The sequence below is a fragment of the Marmota flaviventris genome, chromosome 7 (assembly GCF_047511675.1).
Source record: "Marmota flaviventris isolate mMarFla1 chromosome 7, mMarFla1.hap1, whole genome shotgun sequence".
Taxonomy (NCBI): Eukaryota; Metazoa; Chordata; class Mammalia; order Rodentia; family Sciuridae; genus Marmota; species Marmota flaviventris.
In genome coordinates, this window is record NC_092504.1 from 113151496 (window position 1) to 113175003 (window position 23508).

Here is a 23508-nt window from a genome sequence, read left to right on the forward strand (position 1 = left end):
TAATGCTTTGTAATGTGAATATCCTTTGAGAAAATCCAAATATTAGCAATGAAATTTTGTTTCATTCATAAAAGATTTTAGTTAATTTTAAGAATATTTCTCAAAGTACAAATATATTATTTCTAGGAATTAACAGATTTTACAATGTAATACAGAAAAATGTATCTAGCTATAGTGTTTTGACTGAGTTTCTTGATTTCTATCTTCCCAGTTTTGAACTATTTAAAAATATACAAGATCTGGCATTGTTACTTCATCTAGAACTACAAGTTCTATTAAGATAAACCACTCAATTTTTAATGAAAGAACTTTACAGATACTGTAACATGCATGACATGTTTTTTAGACTGAACAAGATTTTATGATATAATTTTAGAATAATAAAATTCTACAAATTATCCAAGACCTTACAATGAACATTGCTAATGATGCATCAGGTTAAAAGTAGCTTTCTTTCATAAGTAAGAATTTTTGTAAGTTACAATATTTTTTCCTAATAAGTTAATTCATTTGTCTCCTAGTTGTTAGTTTACTGTTCACTTATTTTTAATGAGCTCTATGTACATATATGAATACACCACAGTGAATCTCAACATCATTTATATCCACAAGCCTGGATTCCTAATTCGAATAAGATATATTCATTACATGCTTGTATAAATATATCAAATAGATTCTACTGCCATGTATAACTAAAAAACTAAAAGAACAAATAAATGTTTTTAAAAGTTAATGAGATGATTTCATAACCATATCTCTTCAAGAACTATCTTTTGAGCAAACTTAGCCAAAGGTGCACACCTACATAGTTCATAGAGTCTGATACTGTTATGTCAGTAATCACCACTCATTAGAGTGAGATATTTGTTGATTTGTATTTTATACCTACTTTTTAAAAAACATTTTTTAGTTGTAGATGAACACACAGCATCTTTATATATTTTTATTTGGTGGTGACCATGGAACTCATGCATGCGAGGCAAACATTTTTCCACTGAGCTACAGCCTCAGCCTTTTATAACTACTTTTGAAAGAACAAAAAAAGAATCAGACCACATTCTTAATAGAGACTCCAGCCTCTGAACCACTCATTTCTTAGAACATATTTACAAATATGCTTTTAAAAAATGAAGATTTTTATTCCAGATTTTAAAATTCCCATGTGGTCAGCTAAGGTAATATATTATAAACAGTGCTTCCTGTTAAAGTTCCAAATTCCAGCAATTCATGTTACAAGCATTCAATGTCCTACATCAAAAGCACCCAGGAAAATTTAAGCAATTGTCTGAAAAATGCAAATCAAATACTGATCAAATTGTCTCAATTAGTCCCTTTGTGTGGACTTAGAAGATGAACAGCCAGCAATGATGTTCACTACCTTCCTAAATCATGTTTAAATTTGAGCACATTTTAGCACAGTTGAAGAGCGAACACATGCAAATCATACTGACTTTTTAAAGAAAGTGCATATTTTCCTATCATTTGTAATTCTAATCTGAGTTTGGGTTCAGGAAAAGAAACTATGCAATGCGGAAAGAATTCATGCTGTTGTTTCTAACTGCTCCATAACATTTTTAATTATGAAAAAATATATGACATCAAATTTACATTAGTCATTTTTAAGTGTACCATACATACACATTGTCCTAAAGTAATACGCTTTGTGTACATTTCCATGCACTACAAGAACTATGCTGTATGTAGATCCACTGTACAAATTTCGTTCATACATTGTCCTCCTTTAGCTCATGGAAACCCAATGCTTTCTCTTATCTTCTCTTACTTCTCTAAACACTTTTTTCTTTTCTTCCCTACTTCCTGACTTTTATGGATGTCTGTGTAGTAAGATCACAGGTTTTTCTCTTGCTACAATTTGTCTTGCTATAGTTTTGCAAAAATAATTTTATAGTTCTTTACATTTTAATACCATTTATGTTTAATACATAAGGCTAAGCAAACTATTGAAAGATGAAGATTTAAAAGTCAACATTATTTCAGCTTAATTCAAAGAGACATTGAACTACTGAAGACTCATGATACACAGTAAAAAATGTGAAAGTAATATTGAAATTAAAATATTAAGATTTCTTTGATTTAATTTTATTTTGCTATAAATTACTTTTAGATAGAAGAGGGGCTATAACAGGGGCACTATAGAGGGGGAGACCCAACCGTTAGTACATTTTTAAAATATTTAAAATATTTCCTTAGATAAGCATTCCTTTGTTTATTAGCTCCTATTAAACTTTGATATTAAAACTATAATTTTGTATTAAAAGATTTATATTCAAATTCTCAGTTTAATGATGTCAAGAATCAAGTGAGTGGAAAATATTTTTAGAATCATTAATATAAGACGTGTTAGGTAATTAGGAACATTTCATAGGGGATCTCACATTTTTCCTTCTCTTTTTCAAAATTACAATTTAATAAATAAGTTACTTGTAAAGGATTATGACATATTTTATAGAAGCGTGATTTGATATGTTTGTTTTCATGAGGATTTTTCCATATGACTAATCTACATTAAACATTTTTTCAAATAAAAAAATTTCAAATAATATTGAGGTCCATATCAAACTATGCTTGTAACACTAAAATGACAAAAGTTCTCAGCTTCTTAAAAATTGAGATGGCAATTATTGAAGTCTATAATTATAAATATTTTTAACAGTTTAAGATTTTCAAATGATTGGTAACATAACAGAACTTACAAATCTCATCTTACATTCCAAGCCCTTTATTTGAGGAACAAGGCTCAGAAAGATTTTCTTTCCTATAACAGCAGATTGTTAGCTCATAAAAGAACCAGAAATGAATTCCAGATATCCATATCTTCAAACATGTACATACAGACTAAACTGAGACACAGTGCTTAGATAAATAGTGTTCTCTTAAAAAGTCACTTGAGAATATTATAAAATTTTAGAAAAAAATCCAGTTAAATATTTGTATATAATTTATTTATAGGCTAACTGATACCTGAGTAAATTATATTTTCAACAGCATTTTAATCAACTAAAAGTAAAGCTCAGTCTCAGAGCTCTTTTGGCATTCTGAAATTACTCTCAGATATGATAAATACATAGTTAAATTAATACATGCATTATTAATACCGTCATATTCTTTGGTAATTTTCTCCTTGGGAAACAATGTTTTTAAAATTTAAAATGCAATGATATTTCCATGTGTTTTCATTCCCTAATAAATGGTAAGTAATAGCATTAATGGGATATCCTACTAATTATATCTTATGTGTTAACTACATGTATGTGCACATGTGTGCATACAAAGTGGATTTCTAGTGAAAAGTAAAGAGCAATTGTATTCCTACATATTTTACTTTAATAGGGTTACTTAATCAGCCCATTCAAGGTTTATTGTGAATAGATAATAGGTTTGGTATCAAAGGTTTTTTTTTTTTTTTTTTTTGTACCTGGGATAGAACCCAGGGGTGGTTACCCACTGAGCAACATCCCCAACTCTTTATATAAATATATATATATATATATATATATATATATATATATTTAGAGACAGTTGTTTAGGGTCTCACTTAATTTTTAAGCTGGCTTTGAATTCATGAGCCTCCTGCCTCAGCCTCCTAAACTGCTGGAATTACAGGCATGTGCCACCACACCCTAATCATCAAGCTATTTAACAATATATCTAATAGTATTTTCATGGATTAAAGAATGAGGGTTATCAGAATTTTGTTGGTTTACAATAAAAACATACTCAAAAGCATTGGCTACTACCTTTTTTTTGGGGGGGGGGGCGGTATGGGAGATTGAATTTCAGGGCACTCGGCAATACAGCCACATCCCCAGCCCTATTTTGTATTTTACTTTAACATAGGCTCTCACTGAGTTGCTTAGTGCCTCCCTTTTGCTGAGGCTGGCTTTGAACTCAAGATCCTCTTTCCTCAGCCTCCAGAACTGCTGGGATTACAGGCTTGCACGATGGAGCCCTGCTGGTTATTACTTATTAATATGCAAATACTGATATGAATGAAAGCTGTCATCATACCATTGAATCTATTCCCAGTCCCATTTGTCCAGTATTTTAGTTTACAATTAGGTTGCTGACATAAAAGGCAAATATCCCAAATATTTGCCTTTTACTTCAAATTTGCAATATTATCATAGTAGATGATAGAATCAGTATTAAAATTGTATGGGCTTGCAACAATAAGCCAAAAAGCAAAGTGAAATTTAACAAGGATAAATACAAAACCCAGCATGTTGGCCGCAATCAATTTATATTCACAGAATGGAAGACATGAGGCTTACCACAATCCATATTTAAATTATCCAGGTTTTCAGTAAACCACAAATGTATGGCAAGCTATTAATTCAACTCATTTACCATAGAAGCTAATAAACTTGAAGGTTTGAAATAAAATAATAGAGTCTAAATGTTATAATTTAGATACAAGGTGTCCCCCAACAGCTGATGTATCAGACAATGTAAGAAAATTTTGAGGTGAAATGATTGAGTTACGAGAGCTTTAACCTAATCACTGCTTCAATTCACTGATACAGACTAACTGGGTAGAAACTACAGGAAGGGAGGGTGTAACTAGAAGAAATAGGGATGCCTTCAGGGTTTATATTTTGTCTCTGGTGAGTGTAGTGCTCTGTTTCCCAGTTGTCATGTCCTGAGCTGCTTTCCTTCTCCACACCCTTCCACCATGATGTTCTGCCTCACTTGGGCCCAGAGGAATGAAGTCAGCCATCTATGGACTGAGACCTCTGGAACTGTGAGACCCAAATAGACTTTTCCATCTCTAAAATTGTTCTCATCAGGTCTTTTTGTCACAGTTGTGAAAACTAACAAAAATGTCAGATAACAGAATTTGAAATGCCAATGCACTGAGGGCCATGCAGGATGTATAAGTGAAGTAAGTGATCAGGGATGGGGTAAGGTCAATGGCTGGACTGCACTGACTGCAGAATACTTGCCTTAGCAACAGAGTGTTTTGTTTTATTTTGTTTTGTATTCATGCAAAAGTTGTGATGCCTGAAAAACACAAAGACCCAGGTTGAAATTGGTCTGAAATTTTAATTTTCAGGCTCAGGCCAACATCCTCTATAAGTAGACCAGATCACACTCTAGTTCCAGATTCCAGTTGCAAACATAACATTAGCAAACCTACATCCCCAAGTTTGGATAGCCATAATAAAGTGTTCGAAACGTGTTGAAAGAATGATTTAGAGAATTCAGAATTCTGAGTGAGAAAATTTAAGAAAGAGACAATACTTATCTACCTATGTTTGAGACATCTGTCAAATGGAAAAGCAAAAAATTATGTAAGTCAGAATGAGGACCAATGAATGAAAATATTTGGGAGGCTAGTTTTAATTTCAAAAGAACTTTCTAAAAACTGTAAGAATAAAATCTAAAGCAAAATGGAATTTGAGGATAAGAAAAGTAGTAGGTTAAGATTCATATGGCAATCAGGCACAGTAGCACACACCTGTAATCCCAGCAGCTCAGGAGGCTGAGGCAGGAGGATCATGAGTTCAAAGCCAGCCTCAGCAAAAGTGAGGTGATAAGCAACTCAGTGAGACTCTATCTCTAAATAAAATACAAAATAGGGCTGGGGATGTGGCTCAGTGTTTGAGCCCCTGTACCAAAAAAAAAAAAAAGATTTATAAGGCACGTTCAAGAACACCTTTGGAAGGTGAACTCAATAATGCAACAATATTTCTGATATGAACAGCACTTGGGAGTTAATTTGTAATTGAATCCCTATGTTTCAAGATAGCAAGGCTATCAGAGATCAAATGATGCATAAAGAACTTCTCTGCAGCATTTTGATCCAACCTCAACAACTTTTAAGTGTATGAGTGTGTGTGTTTAAATAATTGAAAGGCGGATGTAATTACGAATAAAACCTGGTTGTGTTGATTAATTGTTCTAGCCTAAAAGGCTATGAGATTCTTTTTTGCATAAATGAACAAATTTTCAGGGCATCACATTTTTTTTTAAGAAAACAGACACACTACTGGACCATTTGCACTGCACTCTATTCCCACCTCCTAAGACTTTAGCATCTCTATGTATCCCATTAATAGGCTCCAATAGTGTTTCAATATTCCACAGTTACAAATAAGAAAGAAAGGAGCCCAATACAATGGCCAAATTTTTTCAAATAATCTTAAGAAATTTTGATTTAAGGGAAAAATAAAAAAGGACTCCATTTGATTTTAAAATAAGCAAATAAACAAAAACTTTGCACCTTAGGGGAAATAACATAAAAAGACACATGGTTGCAAAATCAGACAGCACCAGGAAACTACCCGCCATGATGTAGGGCCATGATGGGCCACAAATGGGCCTTTTGGTTTATCAGTCTGAATTCCTTCAGGAAATCAAAGATGATGATTTCATAAGGGGCAGATAGATGAGAATGGGGGAACACGAGGTTAAGAGAATAATCCTATAAAATGGGACTACTGTGCTGACCCCCACATGCTTTTTTTTTTTGCCAAAAAACCAACTTGCCTGCACCCCCCACCTGGCCTAAGTGGACAGGATATGTCACATTTCTCAGCAAACTAAGGCAGGGTTAAAGGTAATCAGGTAATGAATGATGGGGGTTGAGAGAAGATGAAGACTGGTTATCAAAGAGAAAATAGTGGACTACTAATGGTTAACTTCTGTGACTGTATTTCTCTGCACTGTGGGTTGCCAAAAACCTCCCGAGCCTGCCCTTGGTTACCTTTATGGGGAAGAAAGAGAGACAATAATTAAAACAGGGGTCTTAGGTCTATAAATTAGGAAGATGCACCCGTCCCATGGATACCCAGCTCTGGGGCCCCTTCTCTTCAGAGAAGTCTTGTGTCTGTTCCATTCTTAAATAAAACTTGCTTCCTATGCTTGCCTCAGTGTGTTCAGGTGTTTAATCATCACTGGGAACAAGGACCTGTTCCTGATCTCAAAACTGGTATTAGCATATTCTACATTTCTTACCCTTGACTCTCACGTTATTAATGCATATGCAGAAACGGTATCTGTGTCCCCAAATAAATGTTTGTTAAAGTGTTTAGTACTCAGGATTGAATCTAGGAGTGTTCTACCTCTGAGCTACATCTCCAATCCTTTTTATTTTGATTTGAGATAATTTCACTAAATTGCACAGGCTGGCCTCAAATTTGAGATCCTCCTGCCTTGGCCTCCAAAAAAGCTAATGTTTGATTCATGCTTGCTTGAAATAGAGGTTTAAGGACACTAATCTAAACCTTTCTGATAAAATGATCAAAGATGTTTTATTATTAAACATTGTCTTCCATACTTTAATTACTTTAGCTCAAGTCCACATTCTTTCTGCCATTTTAAGAATGAACTTCCATTAAAAATAATAATAATAAAAATTATATATATATAAAATTCAAAAGAGTAATTTCATATTTATATTTATAATATGCTAGCAAAATCACATGGCTGGAAATGCCTTTTTTAAAATATCAAAAGTCAGTTAAAGAATTCTGAAAATTTTATCAACAATATTTATATTTAGTTGATATTTGATTCTAATAGCATGATTCTATTCTCTCTGCACAAAGCTCTCCAGCTAATTATTACTATGTTTATTTTCACACCTAGTGTGGAAAATTCAGATGATTATTTTCCTTACAACCATAAAGTGAATTGAACACTAAGTCATCTGGAGTATCTGTACTCTTTATTCTTAAATTCATCTTCACTGCAAAGCATCCAAATGGGAATTTTTAAAGGGTTTTTAAATGAAAGATTTAGTCCCAAATTATTTCTGTACTGTGTTAACTTTTCCAGCTATATTAATTGTCCTCATGATCTGCAGTTGGTGTGAAAAGGAATGCTTTCTTTTTGTTGGAACAATAACGTTCCTGTAACCTGATCTGATCTAAGTGTTAAGCCAGTAGAACTTAAGGTGGTTTCCTCAATGACCCAGTTGGATGGGTAGAGAGCACAGACCTTTGCAGAGAATAGCTGTGGGATGAAAGTCACTAAAAGAACCCCTTCACCCTGGAAGAAGCTATCACTGTGCACGACAGTCATAATTCAAGAAATAGACAAGACGTTTCCCTTTCTTAGTACTTGGGCCACTGAAAACAAATGATCTCTCTGGCGTTGTCTACATGTCTTTAGTTGTCCAGTCCTATGAAATTTGAGGACCACTACATGAACTGCACGGACCTGAAAGGGAGCAATACTTTTTAAAGGAAACAATGGCAAAGTCATCTAAAATTTTGATCTTTCCTGCACGGTTCACCTAGCTAGAGCCAGCTGAATTGAGACAGAGGACAGAGGCTCTTTCCAGGCAGCTTAGACTGATTGTGTCCTTAAAGTCTTCACAAACTCAGTGCTTTCTCAGATGTTCTGTGGAATTGTGAGAAAAATTAAAATGTCAGAAAAAGAAAAACTGCCAACCAGAAAGGAAATGATTCAACTTGTACTGGATCATTTAAAGAAGGCTTGGGCATGAGAGTTGTCAGCTGTGCAGATTGTTCTGCTATAATAAAGTCCACAGAAAAACCAAGGAGGAGAAATTGGTAATAGATATGACTAACCATGCATGAGCTGACTTATATGCACAGCACTATTTATTGCTTATGTTCTTATATTCAGCATGTATCTAATGCCTACTAATTTAGAAACTATTTAACTATTTAAGCACTTGTGAAAATCTGTAAAACATATATTCTGATACAAGTAACTTTCCACATATATGGGAATATACATATAGCTATACTCACTTCATTTCTAAAAAATTTGAAAGATGGAATATATATGTGTACTGATATGCAAAAAGCTAGACCTCCATATTCCTGCTTGCACATAAATGGGCAATACTGTGGCAGAGTAATAATTAGCAGTACCCAGAAGAAATAAAATAACATGGAAAATAACCCCAAATTAGTGATATCTGTTCTGTACATCATATTGATGAAGAAACAATCATGTATTGTTGCTAAATGAAAACAGTAACTGGAAAATTATAACAATATAGTTCTACAGGGGAACTGCTATAATGGCTAGAACATTTTTACCTATAAATGTATTTCAATTTGTATTTATGTGGAAATATAAATTAGTGTATATTATGCCACAGATGAAGTAAGAAGAAAAGATTGCTGCCTCTTAAAAGGAAACTCCTAATTGTTATCATTCTCTGGTAATCATATATGCATATATTATGTGTATGTGTGTATATATATATGAGAGTTTCAAACTAATCTTTTCACTTAAATAAGGAACAGTTGCCTTGTTACTAGTTGTCTATCATTAATACTATTTCAAAACTCTGCAAAAAGACTGATGCTGGGTAACAATAGCCTACTTTAATGGATTTAATTCGACTAAATTTATCCTTTGCAAATGGGAATGATTGGTTCCATTAAGTGAGCAGGGAAACACCTTTATTTTGGCAATGGTTTAGAGTCTTTTCTTTATCAAATTGAAATGATTAAAGTAGATCTATTTTGTAGACAGTGCACCATGTCCCTCATCTTTACAGATAAGAGAACCAGAGGTTGCAGTGTGAAGATTTAGGACAGGGATGAGGAGGCAGGTTCCAATCTGCAAGTTAATCATAGTGTCACATGGATTGATGAATTAACAGGCCAATGATAGGTTTATATACAAAAGTCATTTTCTGTCCTAAAAACTTAAGTTTCATGGGAACATAATGCATATAGGTTCTATAAAATCATTATCTACAACACAATCACATAATTGAAGATCTGTCCTATTTTATTGAGAGAAGAAATTATCAAAATGTGAAATTCTAAAAATAGTAGTTTCTAATTGAAAGCCTAATTCTTTCTTAATTATAGGTGGGCTACAGTGGCACTATAATTAGAATGATCAGCAACTCCAAAATGATTCAGGTGTTATCATTCACTCTGTATAAGTAATGTGCATGGGTTGTATAAGCAGAAAACTGCAGAACATGAAGTTGCCAATTTACTTTCCTCACTTATCTTGGTAGTTGCCCTCCATTTACTTTCTCCTTCCAGCCAAACAAAATAAATGTTTTATCAATGTTTAAATAAATGTTTTATTAATTGAAAGATTGTCATTGAAGAAAAATATATGTTAAATTAGAAAATTTGCAACTTCAACTGAACTTGTAAAACTATTACACTGATTTCATTAAAGTAATATTAATACAACCTAAAATCTGAAAGTAGTTTAGGCTTTCACTTGAACAACTAACATCACTTTTGTATGAAAAAGGTCCCTATAAACTACAAAATATTCATCTCATAATTGCATATAAGGTGCTTTCATTTCAACAAATATTTCATGAAATCATTCATTAATGTTGAGATAATAGACTAAGAGCTCAGAATTCTGAATTTGATTTTTAAAATGTACATGAACTTCTAAATGTTCATAAGTTGTTTTTCATTCTTGAGTTAGTTATTTAAAATTTAGACAATGACCTAGGTGCTCTGACCAGTTTCTCCAATGCTAACTAATCCAAAGCTCTTGCTTAGATTAAAAAAAAAAAAAAAAAACATGGTTGATATAATAAACACAGCAATAGACCTTTAAATAGTAATATAACTAATAATCCATAAAACATAAAATTGTAAAAGAGGATACAAAGGAAGAAACCTATCAACAAAATCAAAATAAGTCATATTAGGAAGAATAAGATAAATGTTAGAGCTTTGAAGATTAGCCGATGATACCAAGTATGTGGGCACACTCCTATAATCTCAGAAATTTGGATCTGGGATAATAAGGCAAGAGGATCACAATTTCAAGGTCAGCCTCAGCAACTTAATTCATCAAAACTTAAAAAAAAATTAAATTTTTTTTAAAAAGGTTAGGATATAGATCAGTGGTAGAGTGCCCCTGGGTTTATCCTTTGTACCACCCCTAAAAAATTTCTTCTTGTACAATTTTTTGTCAAAAGTTTCTTCTTCTACATGTAATTAGTTATTTTCTTGGGTTGTGGGTCTGAGAGTAAGTACCACAGACAGCCAAAGAACAAAGTGTAGAGTACATGTCTTCAGTCTGTCTTCAGCTCACTTCATCTACACCCTCTTTCCTTGGAGGCTGGTCACTACCGCAATCAATCTGTCAGCATTCACCCTCTTCTGAATGTACCTTACAGAGACTCCAAAGTCCCTAGAGCCAAAGAACAATTGAGAAAGATATATGATGAATATGAATTTTTGGAATACAATTTCCTTTGCAACTTTTTCTCCCAGATACTTAGAAATTCAACCATACTACAGCTAAAAAACTGCAGTATACCTTAGGATTAAAAAAAATACCAATGAATATCAAATATTTTTGTTTCCAAAATGTCTCCAAATTGTCTTCATCTTGTTTAATACACTGTACATGACAGTCTGTGAATAGTAAGTATGTGCTCAAAAGGAAATATTGATGGATGCTGCCGGAAAACCATAGTACCACAGTCAATATTTGGGGTGTCAGAAACAAAAATAAGATTTTCCTATTATCATCATAACACCCAAATATGAAATATTAATATAGAAAGAAAAGTTTTTCAAAATTATTTACAAACTATGAACACTTTTTTATTTAATCCCCCTTAGAGAAATAAGTCTTTTGTATACATATTTTTTCAAATCTCAACCATGTCATATATTTCAACAAAATAATATGATGAAGCCTTATTCTATTAATATGTGCTGCTATATAACTTTTGCTTACTGACACAAACACAATAAATAATGTGGCTTATGAGTATTTTTGAGCTCACATTCTTCTTTCTTTAGATAAGAAGAAGCTGGCTATAATGTTATATGCATTGAGACTTAGCCCAGGTCATTTTATCACCAGTTCTTTTGGAGCTATGCTGAGAGGAACTGTGGGTATCTGCTTGCATTTCAGTCATTACTGACACTCTAGCATTACATAAGCAAGCATGGATGTGACCAAGAACAGACCAAGGGAGCGGTGAAATAAATTCAGATATCTTGCCTTACAAGGAAAAAGAGTGCAAGTAAAGAATTCAGATTAGTAGTAAAATATCTCAGCATATTTACTAGCTGCCTGAATTTGTCAAGTCCCTCAAATTAGTTTCAGTTTAAAAATGCATCAAATTCCAACAAAAATCATTGCCCTGTTTTCTGTTGCTATCACAAGTTACCTGAGGTTGGATTTTTATTTTGAACAAAATTGTTAATAAGTTCAGAGTTTTGGAAGTTGAAAGTCCAAGACTGGGAAGCACCATCTGTCTGGTCTCTGGGGACAGCCTACTTAGCTGTGACCCAACATGGTGGTGAGAAGGGAATAAAAATGGTCACATGCAAAAGAGACCAAGTGCACGGGATAGCCTCACATTATAACAATCCACTATCACAAAAACTAACCAGAATCCCATGAGATATACATTAATTCCTTCCAAAGACTGTGCCACAAATGACCTAATCATCTTCTGCTAGGTCCTTTCCTTAAAGGTTCTACTACCTTTCAACATCTTCAGACTGTGGATCAACCTTCTAGCACATGAATCTTTTGGAGGCAACTTAAACCATCCAAATCATAGCAACTTTCAGACAGAAATATTGTGAGGCTTCAAAGCAATGGAGTGTGGGAAACTGCTTTGGGAACCTATGTCAATAGAAGTAGTCAGTTTTCCTAAATATCCCCCATGATTTCTCTATTACTGTAGGAAAGGTAAACACTATGACCTTATGAAAATTCCACAACTGCATATTGCAAATTCAGTCTCCAAGGATTTGTGTGCTGAAAAAGAATAGTAGCAAATTTCTTTGTTCTGAGTTCTCTAGCTTTCTCTTCTTGTCTACTAGAGAATTTGAGAACATCGAGCATGAAATCCTGGCATCTTACTGATTAAGGCATGTTTCTCTGATGGACTGAGTTAAGATACACTGAAAAGCTCTGTCATGAGGATGGATAGTGGTCGAAAGTAGTCGGTACCACTGTTTCCACACAAGGTGATAAGTACCTCTCTCAACAGATGCCTACTCAAATGCAAGAGAGCATCTATAAACAATACACATAATTTTTCAACAAAAGTATCACTCAGTAAACCAGGTCAGGTTCCTGTATCATTCACAGATCTCATTTACCTCGAAGAGTTTCTCATTTTTTCAGATAAGATAAAAGCAAATCATGTTATGTATGACATATATTTCTAATGAAGAAACATTCAATATTCTAATTTACTTTAATTAATGTATTGTTACGATGAAATTAGAGCACTGTTATATTGAAAGTATGCATACCTATATTGCATGTAGGTCCAATATCATTGCAGCTATTTGTCTTTGAAGACTTGGGCATGGGGACTGGGGACTGAACTCAGGACTTCATGCATGTTAGGCAAGCACTCCACCGTTGAGCCACACCCCAACCCCAACATGTAGATCCAGAAGTGATCACAGACTGTCATTAGTAGCAAATTTGTATTACCATATTCATACTTAGATCCTCATTGAATCCAAAAAATCTGCTGGTAGATCATACTTCTCCACTTAAATTGAGGTACATAAGAAAGTACTAAGGTCTTATACTCTTACTGAACCCAATTTCTAACTTTCTGTTATTATCTGTGGTTTTTGCCCCCACACTTTTCCTTCCATCTTATGTATCTTCAGCCCAGCTGAAGTTATTTAGAAAAGACACCAGGGATAATTCAGGAGGAGATAGCCTGCAAATTACAATCTGCTGCTTCAGCATTTGGCCAACTGAGGGTCCCAATCCTAATTATGAAATAAATTGGCCATGATCTCACAACAACTCAGATACATTCAAAGATGCTTGTGAGATCATCACACATCATATACATTGGTTTGTGACAGAAATTAATCATCTGTATTTAAGCATTTCAACAGGATGAGTTCTTTTATGTAAATAATAGTAAAATGAAAGAAAATTATGCTAGCATGAAGCCCTGATATTTTCCTATAAATACAGGACCACTAACTGGAAGAATAATATTAACCTACATCTAATAGACACATTATGATTGTGTGACCTATTTTAAAAGTAGAGGGCCTTTGTTAGCCTCTCCATGAAGCGGTTACAAGGAAAATTCAGAATATTCACTTAATAACATAATCTGTTTTCTGACACAGAATTAGCATATCTGGTTTCAACAAGGGTCTTTCAAATATACACTATGCAAGAGAGATTCAATCACGTTTTATGTAAAATGAAACATAAAAGGATATATATCCTTGTTTAAAACACATTAACCATCTAAACTTAACTATATTTTGCTTCAGTTTTGTTCCAAAAGGACAATTAATTTTTATAAAACATTAAAATTTCATTGCAACATTGTGGTTTCTCTCCAAAGGGGTTAAGAATCAACAAAGAAACAAAGCTAGGAAAGGAACAAGGAAGGGTCAGAGATAGAGATAAATTCAAGAGCAAACACAGAATGACAGACAGGGTTATTTTCATATAGCACCTTGGCATAGATCATGGCAGTGGGGAGGAGGTGACAAAATTTAAAGAGGTTAAATTTTAGGTACAAAATCAGAAGCCACAAAGCAGTGTCTCTTACCCTGAAAAACTCTTTCGTGGAGCCAGAGTCTAATGTTCCATAAGCAATTTCTGTTTGCTTAGAAAGATCCTCAGCACTTTCGATGGGAGACACCATCCTCTCTACAGTCAGGAAGGCAGCTAAGTTAGCCGTGTAGGAGGAGATTATGATCAGGGTAAAGAACCACCACACACCTCCAACAATGCGCCCAGAGAGGGATCTAATAACAAGTATGAAATGGATTTGTAAAGTGAAATGAATGACCTAATTAAAAAAAACATGTTAGCAGTAATATGCAAATATTGACTTATACAGGAATATTTCATTTTATACTTTTCCATATTTCTACTAGTTACTGAATTTAAAAATTACTAAATATTTTGGGCAAAGAATATAGATTGACTAAATCTGATAACATACCCAGAGGACAAAACTTGAAAATGCTGGGATTCTCAAAGTTATAATGCCCAAATAGTTCATGGTATGAAATTCCATAATGAAGCAATTTTAAGAAAGGTACAAACAATTCATTAAATATCATAGTTCATTATATACTCATGACATAAATAAACATGAAGAAGAGAATCTTAGAAGATCAGCAAAACTCATAACAATGTTTACAAACAAAACTGAATTATTTTTAAAAATGAGAGTATGCACCGTGGATGTCACATTAAACAATGAAAAAATCCCTCCCTTGAATGCACCAGTGATGCTCCAATCCCTCAAAAAGGCCCAAAATTTAATCATGTTTTATGTATGCAAAAATATAGGTATTTGATACAGCATAAAAGAGAAAATGGAAAAAAATAATACCATAAACAAAGATATGACACAAAACATAAATCTCAAAGAATAAAAATCAGATGCCTTCACGGTATGGACTGCCCTGTTCCTGTCTGTCTCCTGCTTAAGAAAAAAGAAAACTAAAAGAAAACAAATTAGATGTTTAAAAGTTTGTCAAATAAACTCCCAGTGTGAAATATAACAAAATAGCAATATTTCTATGACTATAAATTCTTACATACAATACTTTTTAAAAGCTTAATAGATTCCCATTAATTTACTTTAAAATTTGAACTAGATAAATATAAATATGTCGATATATAAAAAGAAATCCACCGTATTATTTCACTATATGGTGATATGATATTCTACACATAATTAAAGAATTTGAGGAATATTAACAAACCAATAAACTAAATATTTTTCCTGTTCTCAGTAACTCTGCTTTGTCAAAAGTTATGAGAGTGAAGTCAATCAGACTTGCAAAAGTGAAGAGGATACAATTCTAAAAATTTAATCACAAATATTTGGCACTTTATGGCCTTAAGGTTCTCGACAATCAATATTTAAAAATGCAGCTCTTAGTAAAACAGATACTATATCAAATTGTTGGGTTATATTGGTAGAATACACCATTCAGTGAAAAAAAAAATTTTTTTCTTTTCAAATTAGTTTGTCCCTGCCTTTGTTTTTTAGATGAAAACTCCTGTTGATTAAAATGAGAGAGAAATAGCAATGGAAAACAAAAATAATATAAGTGCTTTTACCACAAAATCTCTATGAGATGCAAAGAATTAAACAAATATGATAGCATAGAAAAAGTTACATCATTCTCACTTATGAAAAGGATATTAAGACTTATTGTTGGAAAATTCTTCAGGCAGACACAACTACTCTCAGAATGTTCACTATTTACCCTATGACATGGGAGGAATAAACTACACAATAGGTAGCCTGTATTTAAGGTGGCAGATTCAGTGCCTGAAAACTTAATCTCTTCAAAGAAAAGCTGATCACTGGCTAATTGGTTTTGACTCTACCCACTGTACCCACCACATGCTAAATTAAATGTTTAGGAATAATTTTTATAAATCATTTTTTTTCTTTGAAAAAGTAAATATCACCAGTTGATTTCTATTTCAGTGTTTAAACCAGATTCAATGAGATTAAATATTTTAATTGGTTTAAAATTTATAAGTTCAAAATATTATTGGACTTACAAGTCATTCAGAAGTGAAAAATACTTAAGTAATTTGTTATTTACTTTCAAAGGTTTTAAAGGTATCAATGAATGTTTCTAAATAGAAAAAAAATGATTTCTATAATTAAAAACAAAAAATTTAATTCTCAGCATATGCAATAAAGAAGCAAACAAATATACATACACTATATTTCCTTTCAATTTCTATTAAATAATTGTTTTTAAAATAACATATTTTTATATTTAATTAAATCCTTTAGAAACATTGGGAGGAAGACCCAAAGTAAGCAGAAAAATAATTCCCATTTTTAGAAACTATTCTTTGGAAAACAGTATCTTATAGTGAAGATATTATAAATTTAATTTCTGGCCAATGACCACAACAATAAGTCTAATCAATCATTCTAGATTACAATTTAAATGTGTTCTATAGACATTAATAACATAGTTCCACATCATATTTTAATTGGGAAGGAATATAATTTTTAAAAAAAAAATATTTAAAGAGCATTTCTTAAAATCACCTGTGCATTTCAAGCTTTTTCTAAAAACAGTCAATCATCCACTCTACTCTTCTGACCTAGAGTAGTCATCATTGCATTCTAAAGCATGACAGTTTGCTTCTTTTTAAAAAATCATTAAAATTTTCAACACTATATATTATGCTCACTTTTTAATGTCTATAGAACATAAAAATAAAGATAGGTACTTTTAAAATATTTATTTATTTATTTATTATAATACTGGGGATAGAACCCAGAATTTTATTCATGCCCAGCAAGCACTGTACTATACCACATACCTAGCCTCACATTTTAAATTTTTAATAAAATAAATTTTACATATATATATATTTAAATGCAAATAAATGTATACACATATATTTCATGATTGATGAAAAATAAATCATGAAAATTGAAAAAAAAAGCATGCTAGCTAAAATCTGTGTGTCTTACTAAGAAATAAAGATTTCTTTGTGAAATTTCTCTGTATGAAATTGTATGAGTCATGACTTACGAATGAAATTTAAAAATCAGGGAAAAAAACCTATTTGGAGGCAGGCATAATAAAAACGAGAAGTCATCTATATGTAGTGAAGGATCCTGCAATGTCAAACACTGTTAAATGTGTCTTGTGCCCCAGACACTATGTGCAAATAGGGTTTCCATTCATACAAGCTCAGGACACATGACAGGATTGAAGATGAGTAGGGCAAACAGAACTAAAGACCCATTCATGAGAACTCAGACAATGCATTCTACTTCATGATGCACCCCATACACTTCTCCTACACATCCAAAAAAAAAAAAACAGAGCATAATTTATATCACTCCAGGATAATTGCCTTACATCTCAAATCAGGGTATCGTACTTCAGTGGCCTTCTTATCAAAGGTAAGTCATTTATTTAGTATTTTATGGACCAGAGTGTTCCCTGAGACCTTAATATGATCCCCTTTCCCTCATTATTAGGACCTTCTCTTTGTACCTTTAACTTCAATCAGATAAACTAAATATAGAGATGAAGCTGTGAATCTTCTATGTTCTGCTAGAGATGAAACATATACTAAAGATATACATATAGTCCCTCCACATGTATACATGTCATGCCATGCAAATATCATTGGCATTATTTCTAATTCTATGCAGTTTGGCAGAAAAGCCCCAGGGAATATGAGAGACCTAAGCTTTTTTAGATATATATTTGTAAAAAAATATTATTTTTTTAAAAAATCACTACCACCAGAATTCTTATCAGAGAAGTAAATCATTGATAATTTCTGCCCACATGGCATATTTTCCTTACCTTGTGTTGTGAAACATGCTGAAAAATCATAAAAGGTATATAGTTTTGAGCTTTTCATATAGTTTTTAAAATTAATGACTGATAATTTAGGAAAGTGCTCAAAATACAACAACTTAATGAATTAATATCAGAAAATTCACGTCCTTCACTACATAAGGCATCCCTTAGAATCAAAGAAGGGTAATCCAGCCCGAAAAAAAAATGTTCCAGTAGACTGTGAGCCATTTGGCTTTCAATGCTAAAGTTAACACACTAGAGAAAACATGATTTATTCCTCTGAAGAGCCACATATTGTTATCATTCTCACTCACATATATAAGGTAAAAGTAATTGATGCTTTGTGACAGATTTACTATAATTAGGCATTCCAGTATAGGGATTAACACATCCTAATGATACTAGAGAAGGAGTTTATTGCATGGTGTGTATGTACTACCATTCAACATGACACAAGCTTTTTAGTGAATAATTAGTCCTCTCTACGTATTCTATGTATTTCCAGATACTCAGAAACTGTTATCATCTTTTTAATCCAGCCAGCAAACCTCAAAAAAAAAAAAAAAGAAAGAAAAAGAAAACTTGTATAATGTCTTTTTTACAGCATTTCCATGAGCCAATGTTAGGAAAATAAAAGAAATGGGATGTGTGTGAACAAATTTTTTCCAACAAGTTTTGTTGTTGTTGTTGTTGTTAATAAATTAAATTGCCCATTTTCCCATATACAGGTCTGTGAATCAATACACAGATGACTGTAAAATGAGAATATGCAGCAAAAACACGGTACCCCTCCAAGAAGGCATGGAATGATAGAAACCTTATGCATTTTATAGCCTCTCCATGGTGTGTATAATTTCACCAGGGAAATACCTGATCAACATTCAAAGAACATTGTTCAAATATTTCACAGGCTTACGCCGATGGTCAAAGTTTGTCCTTCAAAGTCTTAATTTGCTTGGACAAGCAGTCGGCAGCTGGTAACTTCTTTAGAGTGAATTCATAAACACCATGAATATGCACTGGAGACCTAAAATGCACAAAGTTGAAGCAGGTGAGTAACCAACCTTGGCGAAATATCGCATCCTTGCTGCATAAAGGCACCCAAGGAAAACCAGAGACTATTAAAAATCCCAAATTCATTAGTTGATTCACTAGTTTGTGTTTCTCTTCCATCTTCAAATTCCTCAGTGTGCCACTCGTAGGGACTAAATCTGCTGACCAGGAATAAAACTACACTGACCCCAATGTAGGCAAAAACAATGCACATCCAGATCTCATAGGCTAAAGGATCAAGAAATGAAAACACTCCTGGTTTGGACTTCTGAGGCTTCTTGATCATGATAGATATTCCCAGGCTCATGAAGGGCTTTGAGAAGTCGATCACCTCTTCTCTCACAAGGGTAATAGTTAATGGAGCAATTGCAATATCCGCTTTCTGTAAGGGAAACAAAGGAGAGGAGGAACTGGAATTGCAGTCAAAAACAAATCATGGTTACATGATTGGATGGAAGGGGAAGGAAAGGAATAGAAAAGTGGTAACAATTATTTCCCAGGAAAATGCCAGTAAAGAATAAACAGGAAAGCAATTTGTTGGCCAAACATCTTCCCTCTCCATAAATAAATAGGATACCCATCTGTCTTGACCATAATTATACATCTATACTGTATCTATATCTTTGCAACCTTTATAATACATATGGCCCATACACTTCAAGACAGATGGCATGCCTACAGCAGCTATCTGCATGTTTACTTCTGGATTCAGTCTCAATCATTCACATGTCCACAAGGAAATAAGATCATATCTCTAGAGTAATGTGGGACACCAGCAATCTCAGATACAGACACTTGGAAGGGAGGGGAGGCATTTCCGTCGCAACAATTCAAATTAAATAGCTTTATAAGGAGAGCCATACTTACCCCATATACAAGTTCTCCAACCATCCCATTCCAAATTTTCGTGTCTGCATCCCTGGCCCCATACTTGCCATCCCCAACAATGGTCAACTTGTACTTGAACCCACAATGTTTTGCAATTTCTGCAGCCAAGTCGACACAATAGCCCTCATAGCGTTCATTGCCTTCAAGCATTTCATGATTTTTCTTCATCATAACATACGGAGATTCCTATATAGAAAGACCACACTTTAGCTGATTAAAATGGCTAAGTTAATAATGTACTCTCTTTGAATCATACTTCCATGTTTAATAATAACCTGTTTTCCAAAGATAATGTAGAACATATATGGTGTACAACATTAGTGGGGAAAAGAGAATCATAATGTTTCTGGAACAAAGGTCCTCAAATACCTGTCATTATATTTCATTAAGATTACTTGTACCCATGGCACATGCCCATAATTTCAGGAACTCATGATGGGAGGCTGAAGCAAGAAGATCACAAGGTAGAAGCCAGCCTCAGCAACTTAATGAGACCCTGTCTCAAAAAAAAAGGACAGGGATGTAACTCAGTGGTAGAGCAACCATGGATACAATCCTTGGTACCAGAAAAAGACAGAGCAGGGAGGGGAAGGAAGGAAGAAAGGGAGGGAGAGAGGGAGGAAGGGAAAAAAAATCTTTTACCTAACCATATTAGAATTAACAAAGTACTCTATATCACAAAATGTTAGCATGTCCCCTTCTGTTTATAATATCTAGAGCTGAGAGAGGAAAATGCCGCTCAACATCTATATTATTCAACTCTGGATCTACCACACTCTTGCTCTTGGCTAAATTTGCACTGACCACAAGAACAGCATCCACCCAAAGTCTTGTGTCCTTGCTGCCCCAAGGAGTTCTCATATGGAAATCAGATCCATCGGTGTATCCTTCGATACACAGATTCAAAGACTCACAACCATGGTAACATGCTGATTCTACGCCTTCAGGTTTCAGATCTCACTTCTGCTATGAGATATAAAATCCTAAGATGATGGCGCAAGGATATCTGGAGAGTAGCTCCCTGCTCCGAACTTCAGAGGAAGCATGGAAAAATGATTCCGCATCATCTAATGTTCTTCAATGGAAGAGTCACCAAAGATATTTGAGGTCTCAATGCAATAGCTATTCTCAATGACATGATGAAGGTGAGAATCCTCAAATGTCTAACTCACCTTTACTGAGTAAGAGACTTCCAAACTTCTACTGAGGTTTTTACTCAAATATCTTATTAGCCTTTCTGTATTTGCATCTCTTATTACTGGGATAAGGAATCCCACAAACCTATTACATCAGTGTTAAAGTGAAATAAAACACAAATGTTTGTCACAAAATCATGTTCTATAATGAACTCCATTTTCTCAACTTCACCAATAGCTTGTCATCATGATCCACATTTCCCTTTCATCTATTCAGAACCCAGATCATTCAAGATTCAATTCAATTTTTCCTCATTTATTAAATATGCATTTATTTTATACTGTGCATGAACCAACCACTGTGTACAAATTAAGGGTAAAAAGAATGGATATCATCCTTGTTTTTAAGAATTTTATCTTTTATTATGAAAAAGAAGCCAAAAACATTATTAATTCATTTAACAAATGGAATACAGAGTTTACCCAGAGTTAGGTGGGAATGGCAAGGCAAAACATCTGAGGAAATATGACGACCCTCTTAGTCTTTGCCCCGTTGTTTGGGTGTGAAATAGAGTATGAACTATCTGTCAGACTATTTCAGACTTGAATGGAACAGAGAACAGTGTGAATGGTTCTGCAAGGGTTTATGTTGTTCTTTTGACAGAGAAAAATGCAATAAACGATCATAACATTGCAAAAGCAGCTCTGTATTAGTTATTGCCCTAAAACATAAACAGCAACTGTCCTTGGAAGATATTTTTCATCAGAAAAAGGAAAGTCCAACATAGGCAAATGCAGCTAATTACCAAAATTGTGGTGACAACAACAGTCTTATTCTCGAGCCCAGAGGTGTCATTTCCAGAGGGGAGCTCAGTCAGGGTAACAACCATTTTGTCCACTTCACTCCAGTATCCAATCTGAAAAAGGTCACAGCATGGGTAAATGACCTTTCTGTTACCAACATATTTAATTATTTTTAATCCTAGGTCTAAGTCCAAAATTACACTCACATTAACTGAGCTTGTCTAAATTAAAGAATGTGTACATGTAATCAAACTACAAAGGAACTAGCAAAAATACAATTCTTAAAATGGGCCTGTTTCTTCATATTCACTTTTCATATTCTCTTAGTAGTTCTGGAGTGAACTTACAGAAATATAAATAAATACCAAACTGATATTTTAACCATGAGAGTTAAAAGAAAGATGTTAAATTGAAGTTAATCCATATTTGCAGTCACTATTTTTTTTTGCTTCTGAATACTAAACGTTCAGTAACAGTTCTCTCTCTCTCTCTCTCTCTCTCTCTCTCTCTCTCTCTCTCTCCAAAATTTTTTTTTAATTTTTTTTAACTATAGTCTGAAAAAAAAGTATGACAGTTTTACTTGCTAGTTGTTTTTAAATTACATTTCAAACTTACTTACCAGAAAAGAATAGATTTGATTCAGAAAAAAAAATCAATAATATATGTTTCTAGAAGTCACTAAATTCTATGTGAACCTTCTCCAGGATGTTTTTGGAAATGTGCAATGATAATTAGCTAACTCACCTCTTCACAGAGAGACACCTGCCTTTAAATCTCTAAAGATTTACCTTCCGGGGCCCATTAGTTTTGAGCTCCATGATGTTAATCGTATAGTTTATTCTTTTTCCATTCTGGTCAAACTTTATATTTCCTGAGAGACCTTCAACCTGAACCTAATGAGGAAATGAAAAAGAAGCAGAGTTATATATTTACTTCACTAAAAGAGACAAACTATACAGGTAATTCTTGCTGGGCTCCAGTGAAGAAAAGTTCATTAACAGGATTTCTTTCAGTCTTCAACCTATCTTTGTGTTGTTAGGAAATAATAATGCCTGTATGTTAAACATAAGAATAAAGCAAGCATGGCAAATTCGTCAAGAAAAAATTAAAATGAATGGCCATGTTAAAAATCATAACTCTCATTTTCAGAGACTGACCTGTTTGAGGGCCCTTTCTATTTCCACACCTTGTCCCCAGGGGACTGCTGGATTTGCCAGACAGTCTCCTGCATTTCCTCTTCGGGAGATCTCGATTCTCTGCTTCCGTAGGTTGCGGAAAGCTTCGGTCATAACTTGAACAGCATCATAGGTCAGGGCAGAAGTATACTGAAAAGGGCCACATACGTG

General features: G+C 33.6%; 1 protein-coding gene across 3 annotated transcripts in view; it reads right to left on the reverse strand.

Moving 5' to 3' along the window:
* The window catches only part of Gria2 (glutamate ionotropic receptor AMPA type subunit 2), a 140811-nt gene that overhangs the window by 5699 nt on the left and 111604 nt on the right, over positions 1-23508 (reverse strand). For all 3 annotated transcript variants that reach the window (XM_027926604.2, XM_027926605.2, XM_027926602.2), the window contains exons 7-12: positions 23320-23487; positions 22951-23055; positions 22165-22275; positions 20202-20408; positions 19346-19716; positions 14513-14711 (exon numbers count right to left, since the gene is read on the reverse strand). In XM_027926604.2, coding sequence (XP_027782405.1) covers positions 14513-14711; positions 19346-19716; positions 20202-20408; positions 22165-22275; positions 22951-23055; positions 23320-23487 — 1161 coding nt within the window. The remainder of the gene's footprint in view (positions 1-14512; positions 14712-19345; positions 19717-20201; positions 20409-22164; positions 22276-22950; positions 23056-23319; positions 23488-23508) is intronic.